Source organism: Agelaius phoeniceus, chromosome 37, assembly GCF_051311805.1.
Source record: "Agelaius phoeniceus isolate bAgePho1 chromosome 37, bAgePho1.hap1, whole genome shotgun sequence".
NCBI lineage: Eukaryota > Metazoa > Chordata > Aves > Passeriformes > Icteridae > Agelaius > Agelaius phoeniceus.
The window spans coordinates 1,880,758-1,894,534 of NC_135302.1; the positions used below are offsets into that span (position 1 = coordinate 1,880,758).

The window sequence follows — 13,777 nt, forward strand, 5'->3', positions numbered from 1 at the left end:
CCCCTCACTCCGATGTCCCTTGGGTGTCCCGCCCATTCCGGTGTCCCCTCAGGTGTCCCCTCAGATGTGGGTGTCCCCCCCATTCCGGTGTCCCTGAGGCTCGGGTGTCACCCTCATTCCGGTGTCCCTGGGTGTCCCCCCCTCATTCCGGTGTCCCTTGGGTGTCACCCACATTCCAGTGTCCCCTCAGGTGCGGGTGTCCCCCCCATTCTGGTGTCCCTTGGGTGTCACCCCCATTCCGGTGTCCCCCCCATTCCAGTGCCCCCTCAGGTGTCCCCCCCCCCCATTCCAGTGTCCCCTGAGGTGTCCCCCTCACTCCGGTGTCACCCTCATTCTGGTGTCACCTGGGTGTTCCCCCCATTCCGATGTCTCTTGGGGTGCGGGTGTCACCCCCATTCCGGTGTCCCCCCCATTCCGGTGTCCCTGGGGTGTCCCCCTCATTCCGGTGTCCCCTGGGGTGTCCCGCCCATTCCGGTGTCACCCACATTTCCGTGTCCCCTGGGGTGCTGGTGTCACCCTCATTCCGGTGTCCCTTGGGTGTCACCCACATTCCGGTGTCCCCTCAGGTGCGGGTGTCCCCCCCATCCCGGTGTCCCCTTGGGTGTCCCGCCCATTCCGGTGTTCTTGGGGTGCTGGTGTCACCCCCATTCCGGTGTCCCTCAGGTGTCCCCCCCTCATCCCGGTGTCCCCTCAGGTGTGGGTGTCACCCCCATTCCGCTGTCACCCCCCATTCCAGTGTCCCCTGGGTGTCACCCCCATCCCAGTGTCACCCACATTCTGGTGTCACCTGGGTGTCACCCACATTCCGGTGTCCCTTGGGTGCCACCTCCATTCCGGTGTCCCCTCAGGTGTCCCCCTCACTCTGCTGTCCCTCGGGTGTCACCCCCATCCCGGTGTCCCTTGGGGTGCGGGTGTCCCCCCCATTCCAGTGTCACCCCCATTCTGGTGTCCCTGGGGTGTCCCCTGGGTGTCTCCCCCATCCCGGTGTCCCCTGGGTGTCACCTCCATTCCGATGTCCCTTGGGGTGCGGGTGTCACCCACATTCCAGTGTCCCCCCCATTCCAGTGTCCCCTCGGGTGTCCCCCTCACTCCGGTGTCCCCTGGGGTGTCCCCCCCATTCCGGTGTCCCCTCAGGTGTGGGTGTCACCCCCATCCCGGTGTCCCCTGGGGTGTCCCCCCCGTTCCGGTGTCCCCTGGGTGTCCCCCCATTCCGGTGTCCTTGGGGTGCCGGTGTCACCCTCATTCCGGTGTCCCCTTGGGTGTCCCCCCCCCCATCCCGGTGTCCTTGGGGTGCTGGTGTCACCCTCATTCCGGTGTCCCTGGGGTGCTGGTGTCACCCCCATTCCGGTGTCCCCTCAGGTGTCCCCTCAGGTGTGGGTGTCCCCCCCATTCCGGTGTCCCTGGGGCTCGGGTGTCACCCGCATTCCGGTGCCACCCCCATTCCGGTGTCCCTGGGGTGTCACCCCCATCCCCGTGTCCCCTCAGGTGCGGGTGTCCCCCCCATTCCGGTGTAACCCCCATTCTGGTGTCACCCACATTCCAGTGTCCCCTGGGGTGTCACCCGCATTCCGATGTCCCCCCCATCCCGTTGTCCCCTCAGGTGTTCCCCCCATCCCGCTGTCCCCATCCCGGTGTCCCCTGGGTGTCCCCCCCATCCCGCTGTCCCCATCCCGGTGTCCCCTGGGTGTCCCGCCCATCCCGCTGTCCCCATCCCGGTGTCCCCCGGGTGTCCCCAACCCCTCCGGGTCCCCTCGGGCGGGGCCGGAGCCGCTGGAGCCGAACGGAGCCCGGGGGGAGGGGAGGGGCGGGACAGCCCCGGGGGGAGGGGCGCGGTGCCACCGACGGTGACAGTGACGGTGACAGCGACGGTGACAGTGACGGGGCCACTCTCGGGGCCACTCTCGGGGCCATCGGTGCCACTCTCGGTGCCACTTTCGGTGCCACTCGGGTGCCACTCAGGTGTCACTCAGGTGCCACTCTCGGGTGTCACTCAGGTGCCACTCTCGGGGCCATTGGTGCCACTCAGGTGTCACTGACGGTGCTACTCAGGTGTCACTCTCGGGTGCCACTCGGGTGTCACTCAGGTGCCACTCAGGTGCCACTCAGGTGTCACTGACGGTGTCACTCAGGTGCCACTCGGTGTCACTGACGGTGCCACTCAGGTGTCACTCAGGTGTCACTGACGCTGTCACACGGCCGGGACTCGGCAGCTCAGGTGAGTGACAGGTGAGGGACACGGTGAGGGCGGGGAGGGGGGTTCGGAACAGCCCGGGGTGGGGCAGGGGGCACAAAAACCCCAAAACCCCCCGAGGTGGAGCCCCAAAATCCCCAAATCCAGGGTGGGCAGGGGGCACAAAAACCCCAAAACCCCCCAAGGTGGAGCCCCAAAATCCCCAAATCCAGGGTGGGGAGGGGGCACAAAATCCCCAAACCCCCCAGGGTGGAGCCCCAAAATCCCCAAATCCAGGGTGGGCAGGGGGCACAAAAACCCCAAAACTCCCCAGGGTGGAACCCCAAAATCCCCAAATCCAGGGTGGGCAGGGGACACAAAAACCCCAAAACCCCCCAGGGTGGAGCCCCAAAATCCCCAAATCCAGGGTGGGCAGGGGGCTCCAAACCCCCCCAGTTTGGGTCGGGGGCTCCAAACCCCCCCAGTTTGGGTCCCCAAACCCCCTCAGGGTGGGCAGGGGGCTCCAAACCCCCCCAGGATGGCACCAAAATCCCCAAATCCCCCAAGGTGGAGCCCCAAAATCCCCAAATCCAGGGTGGGCAGGGGGCTCCAAAAATCCCATCCAGGGTGGGCAGGGGGCTCCAAACCCCCCCAGTTTGGGTCCCCAAATCCCCCCAGGATGGGGAGGGGGCTCCAAACCCCCCCAGGATGGCACCAAAATCCCAAAATCCCCCAAAGTGGAGCCCCAAAATCCCCCCAGGGTGGGCAGGGGGCACAAAATCCCCAAAACCCCCCAAGGTGGAGCCCCAAAATCCCCAAATCCAGGGTGGGGAGGGGGCACCAAAACCCCAAAACCCCCCAGGGTGGAACCCCAAAATCCCCAAATCCAGGGTGGGGAGGGGGCTTCGAACCCCCCCAGGATGGGGAGGGGGCTCAAAATCCCCCCAGTCTGGGTCCCCAAACCCCCCCAGGATGGGATCCGGGGACCCCCGACCCTTTCCCCCCCTCCCCAAAATAAAAAAGGACCCGGAGATTTTGGATTTTTGGGGGGTCGGGAGGGGTCGGGGGTGGCGGTGCTGATGCGGATTTTGGGGAGGGGTCTCTGGGGGTCTCTGCTGCTGCTCCAGAGCCGTGATGGACACGGGGGACAACGGGGGACAGAGGAGCCCCCCGGGGATGGCACAGGTGAGGGGGGGACCCCCAGATCAATGAGGGGACCCCCAGGTGAATGAGGGACCCCCAGGTAAATGAGGGGACCCCAAGGTGAGGGGGGATCCCCAGGGGACCCCCAGGTGAATGAGGGGACCCCGGGGACCCCCAGATCAATGAGGGGACCCCGAGGTGAGGGGAGGGACCCCCAGGTGAGGGGGAGGGACCCCCGGGGGACCCCCCGATCAATGAGGGGACCCCAAGGTGAGGTAGGGGACCCCGGGGGACCCCCAGATCAATGAGGGACCCCAAGGTGAACGAGGGACCCCAGGGGACCCCCAGATCAATGAGGGAACCCCCAGGTGAGGGTGAGGGACCCCCGGGGACCCCAAGGTGAGGGGAGGGACCCAGGGGACCCCCAGGTAAATGAGGGGACCCCCGATTAATGAGGGACCCCCAGGTGAATGAGGGGACCCCAGGGGACCCCCAGATCAATGAGGGGACCCCGAGGTGAGGGGAGGGACCCCCAGGGACCCCAAGGTGAACGAGGGACCCCAGGGGACCCCCAGGTGAGGGGAGGGACCCCCAGGGACCCCCCGATCAATGAGGGACCCCCAGATCAATGAGGGGACCCCAAGGTGAGGGAGGGACCCCAGGGACCCCCAGGACAATGAGGGGACCCCCAGATCAATGAGGGAACCCCAGGTGAGGGAGGGGAGGAGTCGGGGGAGGCTTTGGGGGGGCTCAGGTGACTTTGGGGGGGGTCCCGGGGGGTGGGGGAGGGGTCCCAGCCCCGCCCCTCCCGCCCCTCCCCCATCCCCCCAGTATTTGGCTCGGGACCCCCGGAGCCCCCAGGGTGGCCCCCGGGTGGAATTGGGACACGGGGCGGGGACAGCGACAGCGACAGCGACACAATGGGGACAGGGACAGGGAGGGGACAGCGACAGGGACAGGGACAGTGGCCCCTCCCCCCACCGTGGGAACGGACATATCCCCTCCCCCCATCCCCCCCCATGCCCAGATTTTGGGACCTCCTGGACATCCCGGGGACCCCCCCAAGATTTTGGGACCCACCCAAAAACCTGGGACCCCCCCCCCCCCCTTAATCTGGGATCCCCCAAACACCTGGGACCCCCCCCAAACACCTGGGACCCCCCCCAAAAAACCTGGGACCCCCCCCCCTTAATCTGGGATCCCCCAAACACCTGGGACCCCCCCCAAACACCTGGGACCCCCCCCCCAAAAAACCTGGGACCCCCCCAAAAAACCTGGGACCCCCCAAAGATCTGGGACCCCCCCCCAAACCTGAGACCCCCCCCAAACACCTGAGACCTCCCAAACTTTGGGGACCCCCCAGAACCTGGGACCCCCCCCCTTAATCTGGGATCCCCCAAAACCTGGGACCCCCCCCAAATACCTGAGCACCCCCAATACCTGGGACGCCCCAAAATTTGGGGACCCCCCAAAACCTGGGACCCCCAAAACCCGGAACCCCCTCAAAGACCCAGGACCCCCCAATACCTGGGCCCCCCCAAACACCTGGGATCCCCCAAATTTTTTGGGACCCCCCCAAACACCTGGGCCCCCCCAAATCTGGGATTCCCCCATAATTTTGGGCGCACCCAAATTTTGGGAGCCTCTGGACAACTCCGAATTCCCGGGGACACACGGGGGTCCCCGGAACCCCCCTGGATTTTGGGACCCCCCCGGATTTTGGGACCCCCCCAGATTTTTGGAATTTTTGGAATTTTTGGGGATTTTTTTTGATTTTTTGGGAATTTTTGGAATTTTGGGATCCCCCAAATTCCCCCCCTTGCCCCGCAGGCTCAGCACCGGCGGGACCTGGAGGCGGAGCTTCGTGACCTCAGCAGCCAGGTGGGCGGGGCTTGCAGAGGAGGGCGGGGCTAGCACCTGTCCGTCACACCCTGCCCCCGCCTCTCACTGAGCAAGGGGCGGGGCCTGCTGCTGTCAATCACCCCCTGCCCAATCAGGTGGCGGCGCTGGGGCGGAGCCTGGCGGCTGAGCGTGGGCGGAGCCTGATGGAGGGCGGGGCCCTGCGGGCGCTGGAGATCGCGGTGGGCGGAGCCAAGGCGCGGGTGGGCGGAGCCTGCCGGGCCCTGGACCGGGCCAAGGAGCGGCTGCGCCTGCAGCAGGTGGGCGGGGCCTGGGGCTGAGGGGGCGGGGCCTCTGAGGGGTGTGGGGGAATGGGGTGTGGTCAGGGGGGTGTGGCCTGTGAGGGGGCGGGGCTGGGTGGGGACATGGGGAGGGGCCTGATGGGGTGGAGCATCTGGAATGGGTGGGGTTAGAGTGGGTGTGGCTGTGATGAGGCTAAAGGGGGCGTGGTCTGAGGGTAGCGGGGAAGAGGGCGGGGCCAGGAGTATGGGCGTGGCCTGTGGCTGACCCCGCCCCTCTGCAGGAGGCGGGGCAGGTGCTGTGGGCGGAGCTGGAGGCCGCTCGCGCTGCCAAGCTGGGGGCGGAGCTCCGGGCTCGGGAGGCGGAGTCTCAGTGCCGGGCCCGGGGGGCGGAGCTGGAGCGGCTGCGACAGGTGGGCGGGGCTAAGGCGAGGGGCGGGGACATTGGCAATGGGCGGGGCTATAACAGCATGTGGGCGGGGCTAAGGTACAAAAGGCGTGGTTATTTTAATTGGGCGGGACTAAGAATCAGTGGGCGGGGCTATAACAACCTATGGGCGGGGCTAAGGACCAGTGGGCGTGGTCACTGTGCTTGGGGTGGGGCTAAGGGCCACTGGGCGGGGCTATAAGGAATGGTGGGCTTGGATAAGGACAAATGGGCGTGGCTATTGTAGTTGGGCGGGGCTAAGACTCAATGGGCAGGTCTATGACAGTGTGTGGGCGGGGCTAATGATAAATGGGCGTGGCCATTGCAGTTGGGGCGGGGCTAAGGACCAAAGGGCGGGGCCCTTGCCGCTGGTGGTGCTGCTATGGAATAATGGGCAGGGCTAAAGCAGCCGGTGGGCGTGGTTGTCGTGGTGGGCGTGGTTGTCGTGGTGGGCGTGTCCATTCTGGCCCCGCCCACAGGCGGTGCAGGCGGCCCAGCGTTCCCGGCGCCGGGCGGAGCAGGAGCGCGACCAGGTGGCGGCCAAGGTTGGCCACGCCCCCCCGCCCAGGTGAGCTCGGCCACGCCCCCTCCCCAGGCCGAGGGGTCCCAGGGGGTCCCCCATAGCCCCCATGTGTCCCCCATAGCCCCCGTAGGTCCCCCAGTGTCCCCCGCAGGTCCCCCAGTGTCCCCTGTAATGTCCCCTGTAATTGTCTCCTGTAATGTCCCCGGTGATGTCCCCCAATGTCCCCTGTAATGTCCCCAATGTCCCCCAATGTCCCCTGTAATTGTCCCCCAGTGTCCCCCAATGTCCCCTGTAATTGTCCCCCAATGTTCCCCAGTGTCCCCCAGTGTCCCCGGTGATGTTCCCCAATGTCCCCGGTAATGTCCCCCAACGCCCCCCAATGTCCCCCAATGTCCCCCTGTAATGTCCCTGGTGATGTCCCCCAATGTCCCCGGTAATGTCCCCCGTAATGGTCCCCAGTGTCCCCGGTAATGTCCCCCTGTAATGTCCCCGGTGATGTCCCCCATTGTCCCCTGTAATTGTCCCCCATTGTCCCCAGTAATGTCGCCCAATATCCCCAGTAATGTCGCCCAATGTCCCCCCGTGTCCCCCAATGTCCCTGGTAATGTCCCCGGTGATGTCCCCGGTGATGTCCCCAGTGATGTCCCCCTGTGTCCCCCTGTGTCCCCTGTAATGTCCCCTGTAATGTCCCCCAATGTCCCCCAATGTCCCCCAGTGTTCCCCAATGTCCCCCTGTAATGTCCCTGGTGATGTCCCCCAGTGTCCCTGGTAATGTCCCCCCAATGTCGCCCAATGTCCCCGGTGATGTCCCCGGTAATGTCCCCCAGTGTCCCCCAATGTCCTCCTGTAAGGTCCCCGGTGATGTCCCCCAGTGTCCCTATTGTCCCTTGTAATGTCCCCCAACGTCCCCCAGTGTCGCCCAATGTCCCCTGTAATGTTCCCAGTAATGTCCCCCAACGTCCCCCAATGTCCCCCAGTGTCCCCCAGTGTCCCCCAGTTCCCCCAATGTCCCCTGTAATTATCCCCCAATGTCGCCCAATGTCCCCGGTGATGCCCCCGGTGATGTCCCCCAATGTCCCCCTGTGTCCCCCAGTGTCCCCTGTAATGTCCCCTGTAATGTCCCCGGTAATGTCCCCCAATGTCCCCCTGTAATGTCCCCTGTAATGTCCCCTGTAATGTCCCCCAATGTCCCCCAATGTCCCCCTGTAATGTCCCCTGTAATGTCCCCGGTAATGTCCCCCAATGTCCCCCGTAATGTCCCCCAGTGTCCCCTGTAATGTCCCCCAATGTCTCCCAATGTCCCCCAGTGTCCCCTGTAATGTCCCCGGTAATGTCCCCTGTAATTATCCCCCAATGTCGCCCAATGTCCCCGGTGATGCCCCCGGTAATGTCCCCTGCAATGTCCCCCAATGTCCCCGGTAATGTCCCCTGTAATGTCCCCCAATGTCCCCAATGTCCCCCTGTAATATCCCCCAATGTCCCCCTGTAATTGTCCCCCAATGTCCCCCAAGTGTCCCCCAATGTCCCCTGTAATTTCCCTGGTGATGTCCCCTGTAATGTCCCCCGTAATGTCCCCCAATGTCCCCCTGTAATGTCCCCCTGTAATATCCCCCAATGTCCCCTGTACTGTCCCCCTGTAATGTCCCCGGTGATGTCCCCCAGTGTGCCCCCAATGTCCCCTGTAATTGTCCCCCAGTGTCCCCCCAGTGTCCCCGGTGATGTCCCCGGTAATGTCCCCTGTAATGTCCCCAGTGATGTCCCCAGTGATGTCCCCCTGTGTCCCCCAGTGTCCCCTGTAATGTCCCCAGTAATGTCCCCCAATGTCCCCCAATGTCCCCCAGTGTCCCCCTGTAATGTCCCCCAATGTCCCCTGTAATTGTCCCCTGTAATGTCCCCCAATGTCCCCGGTAATGTGCCCTGTAATGTCCCCAGTGATGTCCCCAGTGATGTCCCCCAGTGTCCCCCAATGTCCCCCTGTAATGTCCCTGGTGATGTCCCCCAGTGTCCCTGGTGATGTCCCCCCAATGTCGCCCAATGTCGCCCAATGTCCCCCAATGTCCCCAGTGATGTCCCCCAGTGTCCCCCAATGTCCTCCTGTAATGTCCCCCAATGTCCCCTGTAATGTTCCCAGTAATGTCCCCCAATGTCCCCCAATGTCCCCAGTAATGTCCCCCAGTGTCCCCTGTAATGTCCCCCAACGTCCCCCAATGTCGCCCAATGTCCCCGGTGATGTCCCCGGTGATGTCCCCCAATGTCCTCGGTAATGTCCCCCAGTGTCCCCAGTGTCCCCTGTAATGTCCCCCTGTAATGTCCCCAGTGATGTCCCCCAATGTCCCCTTGTAATGTCCCCTGTAATTGTCCCCCAATGTCCCCTGTAATGTCCCCTGTGATGTCCCCGGTGATGTCCCCGCAGCGCCCCCTGCGGTGACCCCGCGGCGCTGCAGGCGGCGCTGGAGGAGCTGCGGGAGCACAACCGGGACCTGCGGGAGCGGCTGCGGCAGCGCCTGGGACAGGTGGGGACACACCTGGGACACACCTGGGGGACATGGGGACACCTGGGGGGACCTGCGGGAGCGGCTGCGGCAGCGCCTGGGAGAGGTGGGGACACACCTGGGACACACCTGGGGGACATGGGGACACCTGAGACACACCTGGGACACACCTGGGGGACATGGGGACACCTGAGACAAACCTGGGACACACCTGGGGGACGTGGGGACACCTGGGGGGACCTGCGGGAGCGGCTGCGGCAGCGCCTGGGACAGGTGGGGACACCTGGGGACACCTGAGACAAACCTGGGGCACCTGGGGGACATGGGGACAGGTGGGGACACACCTGGGACACACCTGGGGGACGTGGGGACACCTGGGGGGACCTGCGGGAGCGGCTGCGGCAGCACCTGGGACATGGGGACACACCTGGGACACACCTGGGACACACCTGGGGGGACCTGCGGGAGCGGCTGCGGCAGCGCCTGGGACAGGTGGGGACACACCTGGGACACACCTGGGGGACATGGGGACACCTGGGGGGACCTGTGGGAGCGGCTGTGGCAGCGCCTGGGACAGGTGGGGACACACCTGGGACACACCTGGGACACACCTGGGGGACATGGGGACACCTGGGGGGACCTGCGGGAGTGGCTGCGGCAGCGCCTGGGACAGGTGGGGACACACCTGGGGACACCTGAGACAAACCAGGGACACCTGGGGGACATGGGGACAGGTGGGGACACCTGGGACACACCTGAGACAAACCGGGGACACCTCTGGGGACATGTGGGGACACCTGGGGGGACACGGGCACAAGTGTAGATGCACCTGTGAGTGCCATGGGCACAGGTGTGGGTGCCATGGGCACAGGTGTGGGTGCCATGGGTGCCAGACTCACCTGTCTCACCTGTGCCAGGTGGAGGAGCTGAGCTGGGCGCTGCTGGTTATGGGTGCCAGGTGTGCCATGGGTGCCATGGGTGCCATGGGTGCCACACTCACCTGTCTCACCTGTGCCAGGTGGAGGAGCTGCGCTGGGTGCTGCTGGTTATGGGTGCCAGGTGTGCCATGGGTGCCATGGGTGCCATGGGTGCCACACTCACCTGTCTCACCTGTGCCAGGTGGAGGAGCTGCGCTGGGCGCTGCTGGTTATGGGTGCCCACAGGTGTGGGTGCCATGGGTGCCACACTCACCTGTCTCACCTGTCTCGCAGGTGGAGGAGCTGCGCCGGGCTCTGGCAGCCGCGGGCTCGCGGGCTCAGGACGCGCAGGTGGCGCGGGCCCGGCTGGCGCAGGAGCAGCGGCGGCTCCGGGAGCGGCTGCGGGACCCCCCCCGGCACCCCCGGGACCACCGGGACCACCGGGACCATTGAGATCCTTGGGACCACCGGGACCCCCGGGACCACCGGGACCATTGAGACCCTCGGGACCCCCGGGACCACCGGGACCATTGAGACCCTTGGGACCACCGAGGCCCCCGAGACCCCTGAGACCCTCGGGATCATGGAGACCCCCGGGACCATCGGGACCATCGAGACCCTCGGGACCCTCGGGACCATCGGGACCCTCGGTGGCCTCGGTGTCCCCGGTGTCCCCGGGGGTCCCGGGGGTCCCGAGCCCGCCCTGCGCGCCCGCTGCGCGCACCTGCAGGAGCTGCTGCGGAGAGAGGCGGGGTCAGCGACAGCGGGGACAGCGCGGGGACAGGGGGGGACATCGGGGGGGACACTGGGGGGGACACTGGGGGGGACATCGGGGGGGACAGGGGGGACATGGGGGGGACATTGGGGGGGACACTGGGGGGGGACATTGGGGGGGACAGGGGGGACATTGGGGGGGACATGGGGGGACATTGGGGGGGACATTGGGGGGACACCGGGTACACGGGGGGGACACTGGGGGGGACATTGGGGGGGACATGGGGGGACATGGGGGGACATTGGGGGGGACATTGGAGGGGACAGGGGGGACATGGGGGGGACATTGCGGGGGACATTGGGGGACATTGGGGGGGACATTGGGGGGGACATGGGGGGACATGGGGGGACAGCGGACACAGGGACACTGGAGGGACATGGGGGGACATGGGGGGGACATTGGGGGGGACAGGGGACACGGGGGATGGGGGACATTGGGGCACGGGGGTGGCAGGGGGGGCACCAGGGACATGGGGGGCACCAGGGACAGGGCGGGACACGGGGGGACAGGGAGGGACACAGGGGACACCGGAGGGACACAGGAGGGGGGACAGAGGGATGGGGGGACATGGTGGCAATGGGGGACAGAGGGGACAGGGGGGACAGGGGGGACATAGGGACAGGGTGGGGACAGGGCGGGACATGGGGGGCATGGGGGGCATGGAGAGATAGGGGGGACACGGGGGGGACATTGGGGGACAGAGGGGACATGGGGGAACACAGGGACGGGGTGGGGGACAGGGCAGGACACGGGGGGACAGGGAGGGACACGGGGACACGGGGGGACATTGGGGGGGACGTGGGGGGGACATTGGGGGGGACAGGGGGGGACAGGGGGGACAGAGGGGGACATGGTGGCAATGGGGGACATGGGGGGACACGGGGACCAGGGGGACAGAGGGGACACAGGGTGGGGACAGGGCGGGGACAGGGGGGGACATGGGGGACATGAAGGGGGACACGGAGAGGGACACGAGGACATGGGGGGGACAGGGGGACATGGGGGGACAGAGGGGGACATTGGGGATCAGGGGGGACATGGGGGACAGGGGGGACACAGGGGGGACATTGGGTATGGGGGACGGGGTGGGGAGTGACATGAGTGACACAGGTGACACAGGTGACACTCAGGGTGACCCAGGTGACTGTGGGTGACACAGGTGACACACAGGTGACACACAGGTGACTCTGTGGGTGACCCAGGTGACTCTGTGGGTGACCCGGGTGACACTCAGGGTGACACAGGTGACTGTGGGTGACACAGGTGACTGTGGGTGACCCAGGTGACCCGGGTGACTCTGTGGGTGACCCAGGTGACCCTCAGGGTGACCCAGGTGCCACCCGGGTGACGGCGCTGTCCCCCGCAGGGCGCGGGTGGCGCTGTCGCGCTGTGCCCGCCTCACCGGGCGCCGCCTGCGGCTCCTGGCGGCCGAGGCCGAGGAGCAGCGGCTGCGGGGGGAGCGGTACCGGGAGCAGGTGAGCGCCACCTGTGGCACACCTGAGTGGCACCTGTGGCACACCTGAGTGGCACCTGTGTCACCTCAGTGTCACCTGTGTCACCTGTGGCACACCTGAGTGGCACCTGTGTCACACCTCAGTGTCACCTGAGTGTCACCTGTGTCACCTGAGTGTCACCTGTGTGTTATCTGTGTGTCACCTGTGTGTCACCTGAGCGCCACCTGTGGCACACCTGAGTGGCACCTGTGTCACCTCAGTGTCATCTGTGTGTCACCTGTGTCAGCTGAGTGTCATCTGTGTGTCACCTGTGTCACCTCAGTGTCATCTGTGTCACCTGTGACACCTGTGTGTGACCTGTGTGTTATCTGTGTGTCACCTGAGTGTCAGCTGTGTGTCACTGTGTGTCACCTGTGTCAGATGAGTGTCACCTGTGTATTACCTGTGTCACCTGAGTGTGACCTGAGTGTCATCTGTGTGTCACCTGTGTGTTATCTGTGTGTCACCTGTGTGTCACCTCAGTGTCACCTGTGTGTCATCAGTGTCACCTGTGGCACACCTGAGTGGCACCTGTGGCACACCTGAGTGGCACCTGTGTCACCTCAGTGTCACCTGAGTGGCACCTGTGTGTCACCTGTGTCACCTGTGTCATCTGTGTGTCACCTGAGTGTCACCTGTGTGTCACCTGAGTGTCACCTGTGTCATCTGTGTGTCACCTGAGTGGCACCTGTGTGTCACCTGAGTGTCACCTGTGTCACCTCAGTGTCACCTGTGTCATCTGTGTGTCACCTGAGTGGCACCTGTGTGTCACCTGTGTGTCACCTGAGTGTCACCTGTGTCACCTCACTGTCATCTGTGTGTCACCTGTGTCCCCTGTGTCACCTGAGCGCCACCTGTGTGTGACCTGTGTCACCTGTGTGTCACCTGTGTGTTATCTGTGTGTCACCTGAGTGTCACCTGTGTGTGACCTGTGTGTTACCTGTGTCACCTGTGCGTCACCTGTGTCAGCTGAGTGTGACCTGAGTGTCATCTGTGTCATCTGTGTGTCACCTGAGTGTCATCTGAGTGTCACCTAAGTGTCACCTGTGTCACCTGTGTGTCAGCTGTGTGTCAGCTGAGTGTCACCTGTGTCACACCTGAGTGTCACCTGTGTCACCTGTGTGTCACCTGTGTCAGATGAGTGTCATCTGTGTCACCTGAGTGTCATCTGTGTGTGACCTGTGTGTCACCTGTGTCACACCTGAGTGTCACCTGTGGCACACCTGAGTGGCACCTGTGTCACCTGAGCGTCATCTGTGTGTCACCTGAGTGTCACCTGTGTCAGCTGTGTGTCACCTGAGTGTCACCTGTGTCACCTGTGGCACACCTGAGTGTCACCTGTGTCACCTCAGTGTCATCTGTGTGTCACCCGTGTCACCTGTGTCACCTGTGTGTCACCTGTGTCACCTGAGCGTCATCTGTGTCACCTGAGTGTCACCTGTGTGTCACCTGTGTGTCACCTGTGTCACCTGTATCACCTGCTGTCACTTACTGTCACTTACTGTCACCTGTGTGTCACCTGCTGCCACCTGCTGTCATTAACTGTCACATTCTGTCACGAGCTGTCACTTCCTGTCACCTCCTGCCCCCTGCTGTGCTGTCCTGTCACTTCTGTCACCTCTGTCACCTCTGTCACCCGCTGTCACCTCCTGTCACCTGCTGTCACCTCTGTCACCCCGCTGTCCCCCACAGCCTCTGT

General features: G+C 64.7%; 1 protein-coding gene across 1 annotated transcript; it reads left to right on the forward strand.

The window, feature by feature from the left end:
* The first annotated feature begins 1,802 nt into the window (after nt 1-1,802).
* Nucleotides 1,803-10,289, forward strand: LOC143691933 (uncharacterized). The gene is made up of 10 exons (XM_077170996.1): nt 1,803-2,038; nt 2,085-2,106; nt 2,163-2,215; nt 3,298-3,355; nt 5,144-5,194; nt 5,311-5,472; nt 5,736-5,864; nt 6,358-6,446; nt 8,815-8,914; nt 10,105-10,289. The coding sequence occupies exons 4-10, from the start codon at nt 3,305-3,307 to the stop codon at nt 10,261-10,263; spliced, it is 741 nt and encodes a 246-aa protein (XP_077027111.1). The 5' UTR covers nt 1,803-2,038; nt 2,085-2,106; nt 2,163-2,215; nt 3,298-3,304; the 3' UTR covers nt 10,264-10,289.
* The last annotated feature ends 3,488 nt before the right edge of the window (nt 10,290-13,777 follow it).